Raw genomic sequence first — 26086 nt, forward strand, 5'->3', positions numbered from 1 at the left:
TCGCACAGAGTCGGACACGACTGAAGCAACTTAGCAGTAGCAAGTTATGAATATTATCTCTATAATTTAAATGGGTGTACCAGTTCAGTGTGTATGAGGAGCTTCTTGAGTATTGCCCCTACTGAGAGCCCTCAGAATAAATTGCCCAGTTTTGAGACCTCTCTCACGTAGAATACCCTGCCCTAGGGATGTCTTGAGGGGAGAGGGAGGTTTAACCAAAGCATAGGTTGGCAGCTTCCAACTCTGAAATGAAATAGAGGGCAGAAGTCCAATTGGGTTTTGATTTTACTATTTCAATAGATAATGTGGCCAGAAAACCAGATGATGAGATTTAAAAAAAAAAAAAGTTTATTGAGGGAATTCACAAAAAATAAATTTACCATTTTTGAGTCTATTCAGTGATTTTTATTATATTCACAAAGTTGGCAACCAGCACAACAGTCAATTTTAGGATGTTTCATCATCACCTAAAGACATTTGTAACATTAGCAGGCACTCTCCATTCCTCCTTAACCCCAGCCCCTGGCAATAACTAATTTCTGTCACTGTGGATTTGCCTTTTTTCTGGACATTTTATGTAAATGGAGCCATAATACATTTGGCCTTTTGTGTCTGGCCTTAGCATGTATGGATGTGAGAGTTGGATTGTGAAGGAAGCTGATCGCCGAAGAATTGATGCTTTTGAACTGTGGTGCTGGAGAAGACTCTTGAGAGTCCCTTGGACTGCAAGGAGATCCAACCAGTCCATTCTAAAGGAGATCAATCTTGGGTGTTCATTGGAAGGACTGATGCTGAAGCTGAAAGTCCAATACTTTGGCCACCTCACGTGACGAGTTGACTCACTGGAGAAGAGTCTGATGCTGGGAAGGATTGGTGGCGGGAGGAGAAGGGGACGACAGAGAATGAGATGGCTGGATGGCATCACTGACTCGATGACATGAGTTTGAGTGAACTCCGGGAGTTGGTGATGGACAGGGAGGCCTGGCGTGCTGTGATTCATGGGGTCGCAAAGAGTCGGACACGACTGAGCAACTGAACTGAACTGAACTTAGCATGTTTTCAGAGTTCATCTGTGGTGTTGTAGTACTTCCATTCAGAACTTAATAGGTCACTGGCCAAATAATATTCCAGTGTGAGAATATAGCACATTTTGTTTATCCATTCATCATTTTATAGACATTGAGGGTGTTTCCACTTTTTGGCTATTATGAGTATCGCTGCTGTGAGCATTTGTGAAGTTTTTTCTGTGAATTTTTAAAAAATTAATGTATTTTTGACTCTGCTGGGTCTTCGTTGCCACACATGGGCTTTCTCTAGTTGCAGTGCCTGGGCCTATTGTGGTGGCTTCTCTCATGGAGCATGGTCTCTAGGTGCCCGGCCTCAGTAGTGTGGTGCCAAGCTTAGTTGCTCCAAGGAATGTGGGATCTTCCTGGACCAGGAATCGAACCTGTGTGCTCTGCATTGGCAGACGGATTCTTAACCTCTGGACCACCAGGGAAGCCCTGTGTGAATGTTTTTGGTTCTCTTGGATTTGATACCTAGGAGTGGAATTACTGGGTTGTGTGGGATGCGACTTAGCAAGCATGGACTGTTTAACTTTTTGAGGAGCTGCCAAACAGTTTTCCATAGCAGCCTCATCATTTTACATTCCCGCTATCAATATTTGAGAGTCCTAATTTCTCCAATCCTATTTACACTTGATATTGTCTCTTTATTTATAACCATTCTAGTGGGTGTGATGGAGAAGGCAATGGCAACCCACTCCAGTGTTCTTGCCTGGAGAATCCCAGGGATGGGGGAGCCTGGTGGGCTGCCGTCTATGGGGTCACACAGAGTTGGATACGACTGAAGCGCCTTAGCCGCAGCAGCAGCAGTGGGTGTGAAGTGGTATCTCATTGTGGTTTTTTTTAATAATTATTTTTATTGATTTATGTATTTGGATGCACCGGGTCTTGGTTGCCACATGCGGGACCTAGTTCCCTGACCAGGGATTGAACCCCAGTCCTCTGCATTGGGAGTGTGGAGTCTTAGCCACTAGACCACCAGGGAAGTCCCCTCATTGTGGCTTTTTAATGTGTAAGCTAAAGATGTTAACTTGAGTATTTTCCCGTATACTTATTGGCCATTTGTATATCTTTTTTGGTGAAAGTTGTCATTCTATCATTGGCTCTTTTTTTGTTTCTTTAATGTATTTTTGTCTGTGTTGGGTCTTCATTGCTGGAAGGGCTTTTCTCTAGTTGGAGCTAGCAGGGGCTACCTGATGCGAAGAACTGACTCATTTGAAAAGACCCTGATGCTGGGAAATATTGAAGGTGGGAGAAGAAGGGAACTACAGAGGATGAGATGGTTGGATGGCATCACCAACTCAATGGACACGAGTTTGAGTAAACTCCAGGAGTTGGTGATGGACAGGGAGGCCTGGCGTGCAGTCCATGGAGTTGCAAAGAGTCGGACAAGACTAAGCGACTGAACCGAGCGGGGACTACTCTCTAGTTGCGCACACACTTCTCATTGCAGCAGCATTTCTTGTTGCAGATCATAGGCTCTAGGGCACACAGGCTTCATTAGTTGCAGCACATGGGCTCAGTAATTGTGGCCCCCAGGCTCTAGAGCACAGGTCAGTAGTTGTGGCCTAGGGCTTAGTTGCTCCAGGGCACGTGGGATCTTCCAGGATTAGGGATTGAACCCGTGCATCCTGTGTTGGCAGGTGGATTTTTTTTTTTTTTTTACCACTGAGAGCTTCCCTGGTGGCTCAGACAATAAAGAATCTGTCTGCAGTGCGGGAGACCCAGGTTTGATCGCTGGGTCAGGAAGATCCCCTGGAGAAGGAAAAGGCAACCTACTCCAGTTTTCTTGCCTGGAGAGTTCTGTGGACAGAGGATCCTGGACAGGACTGTAGTCTGTGGGGTCACTAAGAGTTGGACATGACTGAGTGACTAACACTTCTTTATCACTGAGCCACCAGGGAATCCCTCCTTGTCTCATCTTTAAATTGTGTTGTATTTTTATTGTTGAGTAGTTCGAGTTGTGTATATATGGTGATTACAAAAGTTTTAATTTTGGTTTCCAGTTTATTAATATTTTTTCTTTTGTCCCTTTTGCTTCTAGTGTTCCATCTAAGGAACTGTTGCCTAATTCAATGTCATAAAGATTTACTCCTGTGTTTTCTTGTAACAGTTTTATACTTTTAACTCTTTTAGGTCAGTGATCATTTTGGAGTTAATTTTTGTAGATGGCATGAGGTAGATGTTCAGCTTCATTCTTTTGCCTGTGTATATCTACTTGTCCCAACACAATTTGTTGAAGCTATTCTGTCTCCCTGTGAATGGTTGACACCCTTGTTGATTGATTGTAAGTGTGAGTTTATTTTTGAACTCTCAGTTCTATCCCATTGTTCTATATTTCTGTTCTATGCCAGCAACACACTGACCTGATTACTGTAGGTTGACAGTGTGTTTTGAAATCAGGAAGTGTGAGTTTTCCAGCTTTATTCTTTTTCAAGATTGTTTTGTTTGGCCATTCTGTATCTCTTGCATTTCCATATAAATTTTAGGATCAATTTGTCATTTCTGCAAAAAAGGCAGCTGAAATTCTGATTGGTATCATGTTGAATCTATAGATTAATTTGGGTCATACTATAAGACTTCTGACTTTGTAATTCTCCTATTTGCTTTAATTTTCCTTTGTGATTAGCTCTGAAGCTCCCAAAAGAAAAATGGGTTGTGTGTGTATTTGGAGAGCACTTAGAAAGTAAAGAACTGGGGAAGCTGACGTATGTGTTCATAGCTAGTCTTGGGAGCCAGAGAAAACAGACCTCAAGGGATAGAGTGTCCATAAAAGGGTAAAATGTAAGCTGAGTCCAGTGTAAATAGGCCTTGCTTCAAGAGTTCTGAGGTTTATCCAAGGGATATACATCTGTATTTTTTGCTTGGGAGTTTATTTAGTTTTTCTGAGGGGATTTAAAAATTATATATACATAATATATAATTATATAAATAAGTGTATATAATTGTGTAATTGAAATTAAGTTTAGGGTATTGTACTGGAAAGAATCCAGGCAATTGAAGTTCCCTGATGCTCAGGTTTCATTAGTTTCAGAGTAAATTTACCTCTGAATGTGTATGCTAACATTATGCAAACTAAGGTTTGAAATTGTTGGGTTGGACTGAGGCTTTGGGAACAACACACAGCTTAAGGAATGGTGTCCTTGAGCTGAACCTTGAGAAAGGACAGAATTTTTTATAGTAGTCTGGAAAAGGATGAACTTCTGGAATTAACTCATCCTCCTGTGATTCCCTTTCCTCAGGAAAATAAATCCTATCTATAACATTATTAGGTTTATATATAATGTAAACAGAATGCTTGTTTCAGTGTCTGGCATAAGTAAGTAGGTACCCAGTGGTTAAGTGCTACGAACTGAGAAAAGGAGGTGAGAAATGCTTGGAATATAATCGAAAATGGTCAGAAAAGCAGACGGGAAATACAGAGTGGACAACTGAATGTTGGGAACAATGGGCAAAAGAATTTAATTGCAAATAAGATTTTTCTAGGCGCAAGATAAGTTGGAGGGATTGTAGTCGGAGTGTTGTATAGAGTTGTGTCTAGGTTGAAGAGATCTGTACTGTGCAGTATGGTAGCCCCTGGGCACTTGTGGCTATTGAGCACTTAACATGTGGCTAGTAGATTGCTGCTACTGCTGCTGCTGAGTCATGTCAGTCGTGTCCGACTCTGTGCGACCCCGTAGATGGCAGCCCACCAGGCTTCCCTGTCCCTGGGATTCTCCAAGCAAGAACACTGGAGTGGGTTGCCATTGCCTTCTCCAGCTAGTAGATTGAGGAAACTGATTTTTTAATTTTAATTTAATCCTAAATAGCCACATGGTGAGGGGCTTCCCTGGTGGCTCAGTGATAAAGAACCTACTTGCCAATGCAGGAGATGCAGGTTCTATCCCTGGGTCAGAAAGATCCCCTGGAGAAGAAAATGGCAGCCTACTCCAGTATTCTTGCCTGGGAAATCCCATGGACAGAGGAGCCTGGTCACTACACTCTATGGGGTCATGAAAGTCAGACACTACTAAGCAACTAAACAACAATAACAAGTGTTCAATAGCCACGGTTAGTGCTACCTTATTGGAAGCACAGATGCACAACTTTACCATTATCACAGAAACTTCTATCAGACAATATTGCTAGATTATGAAGTGTAAGTACTATGAGAATTTAGAGAAGGGAAAGATATATCTGTGAGTGTGGAAGACTTAGGGAGTGATTTGCAGAGGAGGTGTTCCTTGGATTTTAGGCATTGGATATACAGAAAAAGGTGAGGGTAGCTTTTAGGGAATTTAGGGATGATTTTGACTAGTATGTTAGAAAATGATTAGAGGTAAGTTTGACTAGCTAGAGCCAGAGAGTTCATATGCTGCTATGACAGTTTGGGCATTCATCTGTTAAACTATGTGAAATATAACATATTTGGAAAAATTAATCTGGCAGTTGTGTCCTGGTGAATTATAAGGAAGAACTGTTAAAAGGTGAGCTTTAAGGTGATTGGGAGGTGACTGAATCACACTTGCGAGGGTGTGGAGGAGAGACTAGATGGAAATCTGAGAGTCGTGGGTGTGCAGGTAAACACAGGTACCCTGCTGACTCACATCTGCCTCTTGGGACACATTGTTGTCTTTGATCATAAGCAGTTGTAGAACCTCTGAGGTCTCAGGGGATTTTGTTGTTGTTCAGCCTCTCAGTCATGTCCAACTCTTTGTGATCCCATGGACTGCAGTATGCCAGGCTTCCCTGTCCTTCACCATTCCCAGAGCTTGTGCAAACTCACATCCTTTGAGTCGGTGATGTCATCCAACCATCTTGTCCTTTTCTGTCGGCCCCTTCTCCTCCTGCCTTTGATCTTTCCCAGCGTCTGTATTTTCCAGTGAGTTGGCTCTTCGCATCAAGTGGCTAAAGTATTGGAGCATCGTCCTCAGCATCAGTCCCTCCAGTGAGTATTCAGGACTGATTTCCTTTAGGATGGACTGGTTTGATCTCCTTACTGTCCAAGGGATTCTCAGGAGTCTTCTCCAACACCACAGTTCAGAAGCATCGATTCTTTGGCGCTCAGCCTTCTTTATGGTCCAACTCTCACATTCATACATGACTACTGGAAAAACCATAGCTTGGACTAGATGGACCTTTGTCCCCAAGGTAATGTCTCTGCTTTTTAATATGCTGTTTAGGTTTTGTCATAGCTTTTCTTCCAAGGAGGAAGGGTCTTTTAATTTCATGGCTGCAGTCACCATCTGCAGTGATTTTGGAGCCCTAGAAAATAAAGTCTGTCACTGTTTCCAGTGTTTCCCCATCTATTTGCCATGAAGTGATGGGACCATATGCCATGATCTTAGTTTTTTGAATGTTGAGTTTTAAGCCAGCTTTTTCACTCTCCTCTTTCACCTTCATCGAGAGGCTCTTTAGTTCCTCTTTGCTTTCTGCCATAAGAGTGGTGTCATCTGCATATCTGAGATTATTGATATTTCTTCCAGTAACCTTGTTTCCAGCTTGTTCTTCATTCAGCCCAGCATTTCACATAATGTACTCTACATACAAGTTAAATAAGCAGAGGATTTTACTTAGAGATAAAAGATTCCCAATCCTTTGTGTTCAGAACATTCAGTCTTCTGAGTTGGTGCCACTGGTAAAGAACCCACCTGCCAGTGCAGAAGACTTAAGAGATGCAGGTTCGATCCCTGGGTTGGGACGATTCCCTGGAGGAGGGCATGGCAACCCACTCCAGTAATCTTGCCTGGAGAATCCCATGAACAGAGGAGCCTGGCAGGCTACAGTCCGTGGAGTCACACAGAGTCAGAAACAACTGAAGCAACTTAGCACAGCACGCAAATGATTCCCAATTGTTTGTGTTCAGAGCATCCATTCTTTTTCTCAGGGGAATAGTTTTTATTTTTTAGAGTTTGTATGATTCTTTCAGATGGTTTTTAAACTTTTTTTTGCAAGTGGAAAATATCCTTTTTTACAAAATAGAATTTTATGTTGTTGACGTTGCTCAGTCATGTCCGCTTCTCTGTCCTTCATTATCTCCCAGAGTTTTCTCAAACTCAAGTCTGTTGAGTCAGTGATGCCATCCAACCATCTCATCCTCTGTCCCCTCTTTCTCCTCCTGCCCTCAGTCTTTTCCAGCATCAGGCTCTTTTCCAGTGAGTTGGCTCTTCACATCAGGTGTCCAGAGTATCAGAGCTTCTAACTTTAATCTTGGATTCTTTTTTCCTTCAAACGGCTTGATGTCTTAGGCAAAAGCTGAACTACTGCGTAGAGAGGATCTTACTGTTTGTCTTTGTCTCAGAATTTGTATATTGCCCAGTTCCATAGTAGGCACTTGTTAAGTGGTTATCCATTGAATGTTTCAGACTGATATACAGGGAGCTTAAAGGGTTGAATTTTGGAGACAGAGGGGGAGTCAAGCATTGTTGAGGGGTAAAAGGAGAAAGGAGGCTGCATACTGTAAACATATATTACATTTTCTAACCCCTTCCCTCTCTGAAACTTTTTTCTCTCCTTGCTGCTTTCCCCATTACCTTGAGGTCTGTTCCTGTAGTTTATCTCAGTCAAATAGGATAAAGTTTCGATTCAGTTCTGTCACTCAGTCATGTCCGACTCTTTGCGACCCCATGGACCACAGCACGCCAGGCCTCCCTGTCCATCACCAACTCCCGGAGTTTACCCAGACTCATATCCATTGAGTCGGTGATGCCATCCAACCATCTCATCCTCTGTCGTCCCCTTCTCCTCCTGCCCTCAATCTTTCCCAGCATCAGGGTCTTTTCCAGTGAGTCAGCTCTTCGCATCCGGTGGCCAAAGATTGGAGTTTCAGCTTCAGCATCAGTCCTTCCAATGAACACTCAGGACTGATTTCCTTTAGGATGGACTGGTTGGACCTCCTTGCAGTCCAAGGGACTCTCAAGAGTCTTCTTCAACACCACAGTTCAAAAACATCAATTCTTCGGTGCTCAGCTTTCTTTATAGTCCAACTCTCACATCCATGCATGACCCCTGGAAAAACCATAGCCTTGACGAGATGGACCTTTGTTGGCAAAGTAATGTCTCTGGTTTTTAATATGCTGTCTAGGTTGGTTATAACTTTCCTTCCAAGGAGTAAGCGTCTTCTAATTTCACGGCTGCAATCACCATCTACAGTGATTTTGGAGCCAAAAAAATAGTCAGCCACTGTTTCCATTGTTTCCCCATCTATTTCCCATGAAGTGATGGGACCAGATGCCATGATCTTAGTTTTCTGAATGTTGAGCTTTAAGCCAAGTATCTACATTTCTGGGAGATTTTATTGTAAAGTCTCTATGAGATGTTTACCTGATCAAGTTTATTTTGTTTGCCACTGGAGTTTCTGCTTATTAAGGACAGAGAGACTCATTTATAATCATTTTCTCCATTGTGCCGTGTTATCAATATTTAGTGTTTGATAGATAAATTCATGTGTTAAATAAGCTTCTTAGAGCACATCAAAACTGTTTAATTTATCCATAATTGTTTCCATTTTCTAATCCAATCCATGTTTTCAGTAAAACTCTTACCTCTACTCCCTTAGCTACTGACTCCCCAAATCTGTGGTCATGCCATTTTTAAAAAAAGAAGATAATAGCAGCCAGCCATCTGGAGCTATTTCAGAGATATTTCAAAAATTAAAATAGATTATATTCTCTCTAATCCACAGGATTTTGCATTTCAGAAGTCTGATAAGTTATCTGTGTTTTATGTGGAAGCCATGTTGTCCTTGCCCTGTCTCCACAGCCAGTAAATTATTGTTTATTTTATTCATTTTGTCTTTTCATTGAATCCAGGATAGAGAGTGGTTGTTTCTGTGGCTTCTTGAAATCTTTTTTGGGATGGGAGTCAAAATGATGATTTGACAGTGTTTCAACGTTTTTTCCTACTTCCTTGGTGGCTCAGAGGTTAAAGTGTCTGCCTCCAATGCGGGAGACCCGGGTTTGATCCCTGGGTTGGGAAGATCCCCTGGAGAAGGAAATGGTAACCCACTCCAGTATTCTTGCCTGGAGAATCCCATGGACGGAGAAGCCCGTAGGCTACAGTCCACGGGGTTGCAAAGAGTCGGACACGACTGAGCGACTGAACAGAACAGAACAGATGAGATAGTAATTAGAAGTACAGATTGGCATTAGATAGACTTGTTATTCTAGCTGACTATAATTTTGTCTGACTGAGGAGTATTTTAGTCTTTTTTCAAAGCTATGGTTTTTCCAGTAGTCATGTATGGATGTGAGAGTTGGACTATAAAGAAAGCTGAGTGCCAAAGATTTGGTGCTTTTGAACTGTGGTGTTGGAGAAGACTCTTGACTGCACGGAAATCAAACCAGTCCATCCTAAAGGAGATCAGTCCTGAATATTCATGGGAAGGACTGATGCTGATGCTGAAACACCAATACTTTGGCCACCTGATGCGAAGACCTGACTCATCTGAAAAGACTCCGGTGCTGGAAAAGATTGAAAGCAGAAGGAGAAGGGAACAACAGAGGATGAGATGGTTGAATGGTATCACCTTGATGGACATGAGTTTGAGCAGCTCCGGGAGTTGGTGATAGACAGGGAAGCCTGTTGTGCTGCAGTCCATGGGGTCACAGAGAGTTGGATGTGACTGAACTGAATAAGGTTGACAACTGTTTGTAATACCACATTACACATTTTAATAGATCCATAATAATTTTCTCTATCCTAAGTTGCTCTGCTGCGGCTACTGCTGCTGCTAAGTCGCATCAGTCGTGTCCGACTCTGTGCGACCCCATAGACGGCAGCTCACCAGGCTCCCCCGTCCCTAAGTTGCTCTGCTGCTGCTAAGTCACTTCAGTCGTGTCCGACTCTGTGTGACCCCACAGACAGCAGCCCATCAGGCTCCCCCGTCCCTGGGATTCTCCAGGCAAGAACACTGGAGTGGGTTGCCATTTCCCTCTCCAATGTGTGAAAGTGAAAAGGGAAAGTGAAGTCGCTCAGTCATGTCTGACTCGTAGCGACCCCATGGACTGCAGCCTACCAGGCTCCTCTGTCCATGGGATTTTCTAAGCAAGAGTACTGGAGTGGCTTGCCTACCCCACAGTAAAACATTTAATAGGACTGCTTCCTCTTTCTACTTGTGACTGGATTTCCTCTTTATGAGCAATGTAAATTAGTAGTAAGGCTTCCTTCTTAGTTTGTGTTCATAAAGATTCTTTGCTCTAATCATTCAACTCTCTTCAGTCACCAGTGTTTTGTTTCTTTAAGCAAATGTACCTTTTTATTCTTTTTAACTTGACTATTGCCATTTGCAGCTTTTATTCCCTGGCACCATCCACACCTCTGATTTGGTTTCTGAAATTCTTTTGCTGTTTTCCTATTTTTTTCCTATTTCCTGTGGAATAGTAGAAGTACAGATTGGCATTGGACGGACTTGTTATTCTAGTTGACTATATTTTTGTCTGACAGGGGACTATTTTAGTCTTTTGTTGAAACTTCCAGTATGTGAACATATTATATATGTATATACAGATGCACGCACAAACACAGTTTTTAGTTGTAGAGAGCCTCAGAGTCATTAATTTGAATTTCAGTACTATCATGTGAAAGTTGCTGCTGCTGCTAAGTCACTTCAGTCGTGTCCGACTCTGTGTGACCCCATAGACGGAAGCCCACCAGGCTGTCCCGTCCCTGGGATTCTCCAGGCAAGAACACTGGAGTGGGTTGCCATTTCCTTAGTTTGGGCTAAATCTGAACCGATGCAAGATTGTTTCATGAGAGATTTTGCTTTAGGAGCTCACCTGTTCTTTGTTATTTGCTTATTTCCTTTTAAAATTGAAGATAGAGAGCAATTCACATTTACTTACAGTTCCAAATTGAGTTTCTGACTTTAGACATCCACTGTATTTAGCTTTCCCTGGTATAATCTCCATATAGGTAGAGTACAGAGAGATGGATGAAAGTTTGGCCAACCTCTCAGAAGACGAGTATTATTCAGAAGAAGAGAGAAATGCTAAAGCAGAGAAGGAAAAGAAGCTTCCCCCACCACCCCCTCAAGCCCCACCTGAGGAAGAAAATGAAAGTGAGCCCGAGGAACCATCTGGTGAGTTGTAGTAACTAACCACAGTTTTGTTTTATCTTAGAAATAAGAATAAATGAATTTACTCCTATTCTGCAATGTTGTTGATGTCTTTGGTTTATACTCTGATATTGGCCATGTGTATTTTAGTATTATGTGTATTATGTGCATATACATGTTTATACACATACATGTACATGCGTAATGGTGCTGACATTCTCTTTGTGTGCATCTGTACATATAGGAGGAAAGTATATAAGGAGGGCAGAAGCAAAATGGCTATGGAAGGCAGTTGGAAAGTTGGAGAAAATGAACAATTGGAGAAAACAAAAGTCAAACCCAAAGAACCAAACCTCTCACTGCTAACTCTGATTCAGAATTTAGAGGTAGAATGGTTCAGAAATTATTCTAGCTAAATTGTGCCACTTACTTTATGGTTAGATACTTTCTGATAAAACTGTCGTGGTGTGTATCAGTTTTGAAGAGGGTCTTTCTGGTGAATAAATGTAAAATGTAGTCTGAAGTCAAAAAGAAGAGGCCTAAATGCCTATTGTTTAGTTATTGAGCCCTGTACTCAAAAGAATGTGGTGAGAAAAGGCTATGAAGAGATTCTAAGGTCACACAGTCTTCCCTGTGACCTGGAAAGATTGTTGGAGTCTATGGTACTGTTTTCAGAGCTTCAAACATCTTTAAAAATTCTCACTCACATCCCTTCATGAGTCCTGCTGAAGATACCCAGACCAATCAGGAATACCCTTTTGTTTTGGAAGACCAGACAGAAGTAGAATCTTAGTTAATATTTCATATCTTTCTGCCTTTAAGGGCATTTCATTAACTCCTCTTGACTTTGGATTTTTACTAGTTCTTCTCTTTAAAATATTTTCTGTATTTCCAGTACCAGCTCCAGGCCCGTTCACCTCACCAATTCTTTTAGTTCTGCACCTTTTAAAAATAAAGTACTTGTTTCAGATCCCATCTGCTGTATGTTGCATCACTTTCATAGGTACCCTGATTAAGACATACTATCTTTAAGAAATTTTATCATTTTTTTAGTTTTTTTTTTTGTGGTTGTTGCTCTTTGTTTTTCTCCTCTATTATGTATATAAATACCCAGAAGTTAGAGTGTAACAAATCAGATGTTAATTTAAACTTAGAACTTATCAAACAGATTCTGAGGTTAAAATTCAAAAATAAAAATTTATAATTTACAATAATTGTAAGTAAGTGTAATGAAAGTATACAGTTTGAGCGCGTTTAGAAAAAGATTCTGGGTTTAATTCTTCTTAAGAATCAAATTTTCTAAGAATGGTTTTCCTAAAACTTTCTTAAAATGACTTATCAGTTACTTCCTGGGAGTGGCATATTATCTTTGGAAGTATTGTCCCTGTGGCAAATGTACCTCAGCAACACTGCCTCTCTTTTTGTTGATTTATTTTTCCTCTTCTTTCTAGTCTTTTACATTTAGCTGTCTCCCCTTCTTTCTATCCTTACTCCCAACTCTCCCCTTGACTCTCTGCTCCTTTCTTCTATAACTTTCTTTGATTCTCGCCTTTCTTTTCTTCTGCCTTTGCTGTAGATTTGCTTATGCAACACGTGGGGACAATCGGATATCTCAGATACTGCCTCCGTCTCTTTTTGTGTGTGGTTGTCAGTGTCTCCAGGAAGAAGCTGATTTACTGGTTAAGTTGATATACACTTTGTCCTCTGAAAATGTTAAACCAAGTCTTAGTGTTTTCTTTCTTGTAAAAGAGGTTTTTTATTTTGCTTTCTTTTTCCATAAATGTCAGGTACTGTTTCTACAAAAAGTAAATATCTTAGCAAAGGGGTTTAGGATCTGTGGAACTGTTGTTATGCCTTTACGTTGTAGTTCATTTTAATCCAGTGGTTTAGTTTAAATTTTAAACTGTTTAGTAATTTGGAGAAAGTTTATTTTCTCAAGTTTAGGATATCTTCAGTGCTCAGAAGTTTGTTGATTACAGCCAAAACTTCCTAACCATTTGTGCTTATGAAAATAGTTATCTTTCCTCTAAAACATTTTAAACTTTTTAAAACATTGTAGGGTGAATTAGCGAAGTACTTTCCCTGGGAAAGTAGTGGTAACTTACTGGCCTGCAGAATTTAGAAATAGTTTGGGTCCTCATGGTGAATAATTAAATATTATCAGGGGAGTTCAAGTATGTAGAAACTGTCCAGGTTTTCCAAATCTCTTGTCCTATCCGAACTAGTTCTATCACCTAAGTTTTCATTCAGGAATGAATGGTAGCTTTGCCGTTTGGGCATCTTAAAATCTTGAGAGATGATGTGGGTTTGGTTCTTTATGTGTGAGTGTGTATATATATATATATGAAGACTGATTTATTTATCTTTAGCTGTGCTGGGTCTCTGTTGCTAACTGGCATCTTTTCTAGTTGTGGTAAGCAGGGACTGCTCTTCATTGTGGTGCGTGGGCTTCTCATTGAGCTGGCTTCTCTTGTTGCGGAGCACAGGCTTGAGGGCATACTTCAGTAGTTGCGGCACGTGGGCTCTGTAGTTGTGGCTCCACGGCTCTAGAGCGCTGGCTGAGTAGTTGTGGTGCACCTGCTTAGTTGCCATGCAGCATGTGGGATCTTCTCAGAGCAGGGATTGAACTTGTGTCTCCTGCATTAGCAGGTGGATTCTTAACCACTGTGCCACCCAGAGAAGCCCTAGGTCTGGTTCTATGCCAGATCTTTTCAGTCATTTTAGGTGATAACTAGTCTGTGGGGTCGCTAAGGGTCGGACACGACTGAGCGACTTCACTTTCACTTTTCACTTTCACACATTGGAGAAGGAAATGGCAACCCACTCCAGTGTTCTTGCCTGGAGAATCCCAGGGATGGCGGAGCCTGGTGGGCTGCCGTCTATGGGGTCGCACAGAGTCGGACACGACTGAAGTGACTTAGCAGCAGCAGCAGCAGACATTAACTTGGAGAAGGAAATGGCAACCTACTGCAGTATTCTTGCCTGGGAAGTCCCATGGACAGAAGAGCCCAGTGGGCTACAGTCCATGGGGTTGCAGGTGTCAGACACAGGTTAGCGACTGAACACCAACAACAAGACGTTAACTTAGTCTCTTAAAACATATAAGGTTTGAACACATTTCATTCTTACCAATTTTTAAACCTGTTTAGAAAATTTGCTTTGCTTTCCATAGTGTTAATCTTTAGGATAAGCTATTTTGTTAATTATGAAATCACAATGCGGTATTCTGAAGTCAGTGGGTCAAATGATTTGATTGGAGAAGATTCCTCTAGGAGAGTTCTAAGAGGAGCCCAGAAAGGAAGGTTGGAGCCTTGGTTACCAGGCTAAGGAATTTGAACTTAATGTCCTTTCAACTCTGGGCGAATGTGGTCAGAGGTAGTAGCACTGAGGTCTTTTGAGTAAAGGGTGTTTACCAAAAAACATGTTTGGGAAAACTCAACCTATCTGCTATTTAAAAGGGAAGTAAAGGAGTAAAGAGACTGGGATTGGAGAGATGATTTTTAGACTTTTTGGTAATTGAGTGTACTGGATCAGAAGAAAAATGCTGTCAATATCAAAGTTGAAATTCTGTGGAAAAAAGAGGTTTGGGTTTCGGGAATTTCCTGGCAGTCCAGTAGTTAAGACCCCACACTTTCACTGCCAGGGCCTGTGTTCGATCCCTGGCCAGGGAACTAAGATTCGGCAAGCATGCATGATGTGCCCCTTCCCCCCAACCAAAAAAATTAAAGTTTGGGTTTTTTTCTGTTTGAATTTACTTGGGGAAAAAAGCTTTCTGTTCTGGGTTAAACATTGTTTGTAGATTTGTCAGTTTTTAATTATAACAATGTGGCATGTAGTTCCGTGTAGTTACTTGGGTAAATGTATTTTTCGTACTAAATATTGCTGCTTATATTTAAAATTCACCTAATTTATTTTCTTAAACATTTCCCATCTATTTTTACATTTGCTGTACACTTCTGAATATATGCTTTTATTTGGTTTTCTAGTACCTTTTCTATCAAGATAAAAGTGGTTTGTTTTTTGGGAGTCGTGGCAACTCAGCCTGAGCAGGTTGTCTTTGGCATTGCATATTTGGTTATTAGTGGTGTCACATAATAATGGAGCTTCGATAAAATAGAGTGAAATCTCAGTTGGGCTTTACATACTGATTTAAAATAATTGCCCCTCTGTTAAAGTAGTTTTCTGTTGGAGAAAAGATTTCTTCTCCTCTTGAATCAGTTGTTATCCTATGTACCTTAGATTATTTCTCAGTGAGGTTTTACTATATTAACTAATTTGCTAGCTCTTTGTTTTTTATTTTCATACAAAAACAATTTTTTTCCCCTTCACAGATTTTTAGCAATTGAAATTTTCCAGGAAAATCACACTAGTAGTTCCTGGATTTAAATTTTGTATTGGATTACTGTTTAGGAACTCTGGTTTGAGATTATTGCTTAGGAACTCTTTAACTCTTGAGGTTAGAAGTAGCTTAGTTATATATAGCTTAAGATTTTTATGGAAACTTATTCTAAAATAAAATGAAATTTGAAATATGTTATTAAGTTGCCTATCTTAAGATTTCTTCACAGTAATGAATTTCTCAATAGAAACATCAGAAGTGTTTTTAAAATATATGTATGTATGTGCATGTGTCTTTTGTGTACCATTTTTCCAGACTCAGTGCTTCGCTAATACTCTGTAATGAAACTCGAAGGCTTTCATTAACCATTGATTAACTCTTTAAATCAATTTTGTTAGATATTGTTTGCTGGTCAGTGACTACTCTGTAATATTCTGTTTTATTTAATGACTGGGAAGAATCACTTTACCTCCTTGTTTAAGGATTCTGGTAAGAACAGAAAGGAAGGTATTTCTCTTTATTGTACCTGGTAATTTTGGATGTATGTGGTGTATGTGTTTGAAAGAGATGTAAGCTATTAAGCAAATTACAAAGCAGTGAGACACGAGAGACTGGTATGACAGTTTTGTGTAGTTTTAATAATTTGAGGACCTTGATCTTGTAATAATCATGCTATAGATTGAAAGTATATTTTAAAAATCACACAAAAGGAGATGTAACCTTAAGTAGTAAAAATAAAAAAAAACCCACTAAATTTATACAAAATATACCAAATGTATCTTTATGGGTAGAAGAATTTAGCTTAAAACTGAGTGAAATTTGATCACAAGCAGTAATATAATGAAAATATCCATATGACAAAAGATTGATGACCAAAAATTTGATGAATTGCTTTATTTGGTTGAGCAAAAATCCAAAAGACAGAATCTTTTGGATCATGCTTTAGAACTTGATACAATTAAATTTGACCAGAGAAGAGCTGAAGATGGACCTTCCCTCAAAAGGAAAAATCAGTGGTCAGTCCCAATATTTGTCAGTGGTCCTTATATTTTCATACTTCGTTGTTTACAACACACCCTGGTCGTCTTCCCTGCGAGGCAGTCACACTGACTGCAGTCAGTAAGAGTGCTGGATTCAGCAGCTGGATAGTTACGGTCAGAGTTCAGGTGGGTCAGTTTTGGTTTTCTTGCTCTTAAGTGCTCTCTAGTGGCTTATCCCCAGCTTTTCTTTCTCCATGCCTGCAAGTGCACATTCCCCACACCCGGCAACAGACCCTCTTTTACAGATTTAATAGAAGCTGCTAGGAAATTCATTCCTCAAGGGTTGTTTATGTTGCCATTTTGGCCTGTAGTGTCAACTCAGTGTCTGAAATCATTTGATTTTTCTTATCATATGAAGTGTGATGCATACATTTAGAAAACAGACCTAGGATTAATTTTCTTGCCTTTTTTTTTTTTTTGTATAGCATCATTTCAGTGTTCTGATTTGGAACTATGCTCCAGAATAACTTACTAGAGATCTGGGGGAAAATGTCACAGCCTGAAAAGGTAATCTAGATCAATTCAACAAAATTTGTATATTTTGAGAGATTACTAAAAATGGACCAAAATGTATATTACTGTCCAATGCATGGTCCCCACTCTTAGATAATTTGTAGCTTGATATGAGATACAGCTTTATTACTGTCAATGGCAAAATACCCTTAAGTGTTGCATTATAGAATAAGAATTTGGAGAGACTTAAAGGTAGAAAGGTGGAAAGAAAGAAAGTATTCAGATTCTTCTTTACTTACAGGAAGAATTAAAAAACAAAAAAAGAAGCCCAACAAGGAAGGGGATTGGTAGTATAGAGGAGAAAAATTTATTACAGAGACATTTTCTACACAAATTAAGATTCCCTCAAATGTGCAGCTGCTCATTCTCTGTATTTTACATATATTAATTGTAAAACTATAGTGTTTTATTCCAGGCATGGTGCTAGATTCTGACAAGGCTGAAGACTAAGTCCTACAAAAAATTCACAGTCCAGTTTAGGTTTATCAGTTCAGTTCTGTCGCTCAGTCGTGTCCTACTCTGCGACCCCATGAATCACAGCACGCCAGGCCTCGCTGTCTATCACCAACTCCTGGAGTTCACTCAAACTCATGTCCATCGAGTCGGTGATGCCATCCAGCCATCTCGTTCTCTGTCGTCCCCGTCTCCTCCCGCCCCCAATCGCTCCCAGCATCAGACTCTTTTCCAGTAAGTCAACTCATCGCATGAGGTGGCCAAAGTATTGGAGTTTCAGCTTTAGCATCAGTCCTTCCAATGAACACCCAGGACTGATCTCCTTTAGGATGCACTGGTTGGATCTCCTTGCAGTCCAAGGAACTCTCAGGAGTCTTTTCCAGTACCACAGTTCAAAAGCATCAATTTTTCGGCGATCAGCTTTCTTCGCAGTCCAACTCTCACATCCATACATGACCACGGGAAAAACCATAGCCTTGACTAGACAGACCTTGGTTGGCAAAGTAATGTCTCTGCTTTTTAATATGCTGTCTAGGTTGGTCATAACTTTCCTTCCAAGGAGCAAGCATCTTTTAATTTCATGGCTGCAATCAGCATCCGCAGTGATTTTGGAGCCCAAAAAAATAAAGTCTGACACTGTTTCCACTGTTTCCCCATCTATTTCCCATGAAGTGATGGGACCAGATGCCGTGATCTTTGTTTTCTGAATGTTGAGCTTCAAGCCAACCTTTTCACTCTCCTCTTTCACTTTCATCAAGAGGCTTTTGAGTTCCTCTTCACTTTCTGCCATAAGGGTAGTGTCATCTGCATATCTGAGGTTATTGATATTTCTCCCAGCAATCTTGATTCCAGCTTGTGCTTCTTCCAGCCCAGCGTTCCTCATAATGTACTCTGCATATAAGCAGGGTGACAATATACAGCCTTGACGTACTCCTTTTTCTATTTGGAACCTGTCTGTTGTTCCATGTCCAGTTCTAACTGTTGCTTCCTGACCTGCATACAGGTTTCTCAAGAGTCAGATCAGGTGGTCTAGTATTCCCATCTCTTTCAGAATTTTCCACAGTTTATTGTGATCCACACAGTCAAAGGCTTTAGGTTTACAGATATATTAATTGACAGTAATGAAGAAATAATGCAGTAGAAGTGTATTCAAAGTTTGATGAGATCTCAGAAGTTGTTTTCAGGTGTTTTTCCCAAAATTGGATTTTGGAAGTTGTACTTTAAACATAAAAGAATGAAGTTAGGCTTTTATGAAGCAGTTTGAGAGTCTTGATTTTTACTGCTTTTGGCTGATAAGAACCTTTGAATGAGATGCTACCAAGTTATGTTTGGTCTGTTAGAGATTGTGCTGCTTTTCTTAATGACTGATTTTATTTTATTATTTTGCTTTATTTTCTATTAATGCAAAACTAATTTGTTTAGTTGAACAATTTTATTTTTATAATCTTATATTCTTTTTGCTGCCATGGTTTATTTGGTGTGATCATGGATAATAGAAGAGCAGGATACTTTGTGAGGATTTTGTCATCTGCAAAATGGGTCTTGATTTGAGGATCAAATGAGAACACATGCACTCCACTTTTGTGTACAAACATCTTGTATTTATTAAACACAGAGTTGAACCGGGAATAAAGTGGATCGGTGGAGGTATTTTTATTGAAGTATAGGTGATTTACAATGTTGAGTTAATTACTGCTGCACAGCAAAGTGATTCAGTTATACATCCATATATATATATGTTTAGTTATATGTATATTCTTTATTTAGTATTCTTTTCCATTATGGTTTATCACAGGATATTGAATATAGTTCTCTATGTATATGGTAGGACCTTATTGTTTATCCATTCTGTTTATAAGAGCTTGCATCTGCTAACCCCAACCTCTCAATCCATCCCGCCCTGAAACCCCATTCTCTTGGCAACCACTAAGGTTGCCACCGAGAACCACACTGTTCTCAGTGTCTGTGATTCTGTTTCATAGATAGGTCCATTTGTGTTATAGTTTAGATTACAGATATAAGTGATATCATATGGTATTTGTCTTTCTGACTTGCTTCACTTAGTATGATAATCTCTAGTTGCATTGGATTGGCATTTTAATCAGGAAAAAATCAGGTGAGGTTATGGACTAGGCTGACATATATATTCTGTCACTTTTGGAACTGGAAAGTGTTGAAGCCCATTTTCAATAACGTGAATAGATCTTTCTTTGCAAGATAGATCATTCTTTAAGCTTTCATATGTTAAATCATGGGAAGAATGGCAAATCTTGAGAATGTAAATCCATATGTCAACTATTGAGATATATAACATGTTAAATTTTGCCATATGTGCTCATCACAGAGGTTTTAAACATTTGAAAGTAGGATTGTTTTTACTTTTGCTGTTTTTTAGCATCTTCTGATGTTTGAAGATAGATACATAAGATTAATTCATTTCTAAGAAGTTGTATGTTTTTCATAGGATCGTAGACTCAAATTATACTTCAGACGGAGGGAGCCTCTAATCATAACCCAGGAAGGTGCAGATAGCCAGAATTCTGAAAACCCTACTTGAGCAGGAAAATAGGATTCTCCTATTGGGAAATACATTCATGGTTATCAGTTGTGAAAAGGTATAATGGTTCTTTTAATAGCAGGTCCAGAATAAAGTTCCATATTGCCCTTTTTAAAAGCAGGTAAATAACTACAAAAATAAGCTTTGTTTTTAACAACTCAGACATAGATTAAGCTTGGTAGTTGAGCAACATAGCATAGCATCCGAATTGTAGATTTTCTTTGCAACATTTTGAAAAGTGAACTACAAACCAAGATTTTGCAACAAAATAAGGAAAATCTGCACTATGCAATGTGGAGGGAAATAACATGTGAAGAAGTCGGTTCTTCCAGTTGGTTTCAAAGCTTTGGTTTCGTCCCTAGCTTGTAGGACTTTTACTTTCTTTTATATAGGATCCCTGCTGCTGAGCTTTTCAGTTCTGTCCCATCTTTAGTTCCGGAGCAAATCTGTGCTGCTACACCTTTTCCAGTGGTACAGTGAAAAAATTCCAGGCAGGCTCCTACCTCAGGCAGCAGTTTTCTTGCTTTTCAGACTTCAAGGTTATCTATTCGTAGTTCCTTATTTTGAATAACAGTGTAATCCTAAAATTGCTGCTCTAATTGGAGATTTCATTTTGGTTAATTTTGTTGGAGAGTATTGATCAGTGTTGTGTATGTGTGTGTGTGAGTTGCTCAGTCATGTCCGACCCCACGGACTGTAGCCCACCAGGCTTCTCTGTCCATGGAATTCTCCAGGCAGGAATACTGGAGTGAATTGCCATTCCCTTCTCCATTGGTCAGTGTTAGGTGTTATTAAATTTCTCGGATGTACTTCAGAGGAACCCCTGAGGCTCCTTTAGGCTAATTTAGATCTACCTTTCTGAGCCCTTACATTTCTTTCAGCTGCTATAGATCATTTATTCTTCTGCTGAAAATCATAGTAAGACAGTTAGCAGAAAAGAGTATGTACCATTTTTAAGCCATCTCTCACTAAAGCAAGGACAGAAAAGCAGCATGAAGTGGTTGGTGATGGTCACTAATAACTCAGTTTTTCTCAATTTTTTTTTTTTTGTCATTCACATGGACCAGTTTCTCTTTGAAACTGTCTTTCCTTATGAGATTAACATATAGCCGCTTCAGACTCTTTTACCTCCATGCTAATTTAAAATTTCTTAGTCCCATTCTCACTTGTGAGTTCCAGTCTTTAACTTCCCACCATCTTTAGAGTGAAGTCTCTCAATCGTATCCGACTCTTTGTGACCCCATGGACTGTAGCCTACCAGGCTCCTCCATCCATGGGATTTTACAGGCAAGAGTACTGGAGTGGGTTGCCATTTCCTTCTCCAGGAGATCTTCCCCACCCAGGGATTGAACCTGGGTCTTCTGCATTGTAGGCAGATGCTTTACCATCCGAGCCCATTTAATTTTACTAACCTGTCTCCCAGATTTACTGTTTCATACGTTTTATTACTAAAGTCCATTCTCTTGAATTTTGGAAGCTTGCAGTCATCTTGAAATTCCCTTATCTCTTTCATCAACTCTCTTGAAAAATCGTGTCTTCCTGTGCACAGCTTCTTCGACTTGTTATATGCTTTATCCATTTTTACTGTCTTTAATTTTAGTGGATTTCGCTCCATGTCCAAATTATTTCAGTAGTCTTTCTATTGAATCTCCTTCATCTGGATCACCTTTCCCCTCTGATCTGTCTGGTACAAAGTGACCGGATTAGTTTAATTAAAATGTCACTTGTTTTATTGCTTTCTTGGTAAAAATCATACTGTTCTCCTGCATTACTAATAAGACCAAGTTTAAGTTTTGACCTGAAGGGGGTGCATTTTTGCCTATCCTGTGTGTTTCCCACTGCTCTTTGAGATCATCTCCTTCATTAAGCAGCATGCTGTGTGCAGTTCTTTGCACATACCATATCTGTGCTTTTCTCCTTGCTTTTGTAAATGTTTTGGGCCATGCCAGTGGTTTCACTGCTCCTCCCACCCCCAGTCTCCAGATCTCTCTGGATTTGTTCAGAAAAGCTTCCATGATTCCCCCAAGTCTGTACTTGTTTCCTCTTAAAAATAAAGAAAAGTTTCTGGGTATTTTTTCATCTTTCCCCAAGTAGATCATAAACCCTTTGAAAGTAGGCACTCAGGTCTTCCCGGGTAGTGTAGTTGTAAAGGATCTGCCTGCTAATGCAGGAGGCAGAAGAGACTCAGGTTAGATCCCTGGATCAGGAATATCCCCTGGAATAGGAAATAGCGACCCACTCCAGTATTCTTGCCTAGAAAATTCCACAGTCAGAGCAGCCTGGGAGGCTACAGTTCATGGGGTCACAAAGAGTTGGACGCAACTGAGTGTGCACACACTATTCTACCTTTGATTTTGTGTGTGGCAGTTTTTATTTGGGTTTTCAGTAAACATTAAATTTGTGAGGTTAGTAATCAATTCAACTAGTGTGTTCATATAATGGACACTTGTATATTCAAAGATGGTTTTTTGAGATTTTTTTTTTTTTCCTTTGCTAGTTTGATTGAAGTCAATCCTTGGCAGTCATTTTTATTCTGTAAATTTGGTAAAATTTTGACTAATTGATTTTCTGTTTAAAAACGATTGCTTCCTCTAAGATTTAGAAGTTCGTCAAAATGTTTATAAAAATTATCAATGTGTTTCCAAGAAACGAGTCAAAATATGATGAATATGTTGTTTAGTATGTTAATGGGAACAATAAACCAGTGATTCTCACTTCCATGCCTGGCTAAATGAAAATATTTAGAAGCATCAGACTTCCTCTGAAGATGTTGGAAGAGTATGAATTTTGAATTAAGAGTTTTGAATTACGATGAGAGGTTGAATTAAGATGAAAAAATATTCAGTAGTGAGACTGAAGTAACTAAAGTACTTCACTGTTCTTCAAGAATAACATATCTGCAGATTTATTAGAGGATGACTGAAAGACTGCTATGTAAAATAAAAAAGATTTTTCAATTTGAGAAAATATGAACAAATAAACTGTATTAAGGGTCTGTGCTTCAGACTTGAGGATTTTGTGTGTGTGTGTGTGTGTGTGTGTGTGGTGGAGGGGAGTGGGGTAAAAACAACAGGAAGTGTTCTCACGCAGCAATGCCAAATTAAGTTAATATAAAAAGTTGCTTTGTATAATTTTGTCTTCTGTTTTGGATTTGTGCTCATGGAAAACAAAAACCATGTTTGCTTGATGTTCCATGTCTTTGTACCACTGTAAAAAGAAAAGTTCTAGGCCCAAAAGACCCAAAGAACAAAAGAATTTGACATATTCTAGTCAGAGACACTACCTGGATGGAAAGTTAGCTGCAAACAAGTGTTAGTCGCTTAGTCATGTCCAACTCTTTGCAACCCCGTGGATTATAGCCCACCAGGCTCCTCTGTCCATGGAATTCTCCAGGCAAGAATACTGGAGTGGGTTGCCATTTTCTTCTCTAGGGGAGTTTTCTGACCCAGGGATTGAACCTGGGTCCTCCTACATTGCAGGCAGGTTTTTTTTTTTGTTTTGTTTTTTGTTTTTTTACCATCTGAGCCATCAGGGAAGCCCCATTTTTGTGTGTATTTTCTTAATGAAATGATGAATACTCTGTTAAAAAATAAAGGAAATTAATATGTAATTATAAAACTGTTTCTTATGACAATTGCATGATTCTGTGCTTTAAACATTATAGCATTCTGGCAAAATGAATCTGAGAGCTAGTAAAGCACACACAAAAAAAGATGAAGAATTGGCCTAGAATACCACTAATAAAGATGGTGCTGTTTTCCACTGTCTTAGAGAAGTATTCACCGCAATACTCATGAGTATATTGTGATTAGAGAGAAAAGAACAACCTTATCTGTACTTTCAAATAGGTTATCAGTGTTTGTCAAGTCAAGCAATATATTGTTCATTTACCTAATTTAAAGCACTTTTTGTTTTTCATCATTTCTTACCTGTTTATATCACCTTCTGCTTGGTTTTCTCCTGTTTTTCTGCTTAAGTAATACCCCAGAGTTTCACTTTGTTTTTTTTTTTGACTGCTGCTATAAGATATACCTTTTAAAAATCTTTCCAGGGTATTGAAGATTTTCCTTGTTTCTCCTACAATTTTTTTTTTTTTAAGTCAAAGAACAGTCTCAAAAAAAAAAAAAGTGTCTTTATAAGAATGTTGTTAGTTCCTCTTCAAAAGCAGAAGACAAAAAAGACTGCCTTACCTTGTTGACCTTCTGAGTACGTAAGTCAGGGGTAAGAACTCCATATTTCTATGAAGTACCATTGATAGAAAAAAATCAGCCAATAAAGTACATAGCATGTTGTATGACATGTAGTGGGAGAAGAAGGAAAGTCATAGAAATAGGAAGGGTTAAAATAATTAATACTTAATGGCAGACTTGAAAGTGTTTTTTGTTTTTACTTTGAAGAAGTGATAAGATGCCATCATGACAAGAGATGGTTATTTTCATTGTTTGTTAAGCCAGGAACATAATTTGTGAAAGAAGAACGATATTATTATTTCTAATGCCTAAATGTTCTTCTTGGAAATGATTTCATTGTTTTGAGCCCCTTTCCCCTCTTTTCTAAAATATAGTTTAATCTTCTGATCTAGTTTGGTTCTATTTTGGAACCAAACAAAATTATGACAATAATTTTTACTCAGAAACTTTTCAACTCTGAAAGTTTTTTAAATGAATTAATCCGTGTTTATTAAGGATGAACATTTTTTTACTTAAACTTTAGAAATAAAATATTAAATGTAGAGCTTGCATTTTCAAGATAGGTTTACAGATTGGATTTCATAATTAAGGAGTTATCTCTTCATACATATTAGCCCTTTATCAAAGGCTGTAAACAACAGATCACACACCTTGTAACTTGTCTAAGAAGCATAATCTTCTGGATTTAGAACCTAAAGGACCCTTCATACAAGAGCAATGTGAAATAATTTTAGAATGAGATTCTATTCTCCTTTCAAAGCAGATCATACACCATCTAGCAGCATCTTATTGTAAAAAATCATTTATGTCTGAATACCTTCATAAAGATGAAAGTTGTTTTAAGTATCACAGTCATAGGATCGTTCTTACAGTAAGGGGGTAATGTTTTATTTTCCTGCTCTCTCAACTCAAATGATGGAATAATCAGTCTGCTTTCTAGTTGAGATTCTTTTAAACTGTTTAATGAAGCTTGTCAAGTTTTAGCTCATTTGGGCATGGTGTCTCATATCTTCCAAAGATGACACTGGTTTTCCCATAGTGTGGCAGGTGGCGAGAAGCTTAAGATGACCATTACATCTGTGTTAGTGATTAACTTTGGAAGAGTCTTGAAGATGATCTAATTTTCTCAGATTGAACTTTCAAGCTGTGAGACTTTTCTTGAAGCTATTTCTGTGCATTAATCAATAAAGAAAATTTCTTAGCAGGCTTATTGTGTGGCTTGAGGTAGACGCTCCCCCACAGTCTTCCCTGCTTCACCCTTTCCCCTTGTGTCTCTCTGCAGTACTTGGCATAAAACTGCAAGCTGTCTGAAGTTGTGTTTTAAAGTTTTCTAAGGAAGCTCTGGCATGTTCAGATCTGGCACTGTGTAGTATGTATAGTGAATGAAACTTCTTTTGGAACTGAGTCTTGTATTATCCCTTCTTTGAAGTCAAGGGGAGAATTTCTCGTTAAAATTAACGTCTTTTGCTTGTTTTCTTATATGTGTGTGTGTGTATATATATATATATATATATATACTTACTAGGTAGAAAGGTAAAGTTTAAGAGACATTGAGCGAATGCTGAATTGTTGGAACTCCAGATCTTAGAGCCCATACCACACCCACTCTCAGTGTAGCAATAAGTAGTAAAAGACATTTGGAATCCCTTTTCCCCATCTAGCCTTGACTGTTAAGACTGACAGCAAGGATTTAGCACTTAGAAATACTACGTACTTTGTTCTGCTACCTTTCAGCAAGAATCAGCATGCAAAGTTGACATTTTCTGACCAGAATTTGAAAGACTATAATGTGATTCCCTGGGCCTTGATTCCAGAAGAAAGAGCTCTCTGAATATGGGTTTACTAGTTGGTGGTGAAGTCATGAGTCACCAACTGTTAGGCCAGATATTATCCCAAC

At 39.2% G+C, this 26086-nt stretch overlaps 1 protein-coding gene across 3 annotated transcripts in view; it reads left to right on the top strand.

Moving 5' to 3' along the window:
- The window catches only part of KDM1A (lysine demethylase 1A), a 66508-nt gene that overhangs the window by 1625 nt on the left and 38797 nt on the right, over positions 1–26086 (top strand). For all 3 annotated transcript variants that reach the window (XM_088843444.1, XM_088843450.1, XM_055398263.2), the window contains exon 2: positions 10956–11121. In XM_088843444.1, the coding sequence (XP_088699570.1) occupies positions 10956–11121 (166 nt within the window). The remainder of the gene's footprint in view (positions 1–10955; positions 11122–26086) is intronic.

The sequence above is a fragment of the Moschus berezovskii genome, chromosome 2 (assembly GCF_049115385.1).
Source record: "Moschus berezovskii isolate FMDL1 chromosome 2, NW_MosBer_1.0, whole genome shotgun sequence".
NCBI lineage: Eukaryota > Metazoa > Chordata > Mammalia > Artiodactyla > Moschidae > Moschus > Moschus berezovskii.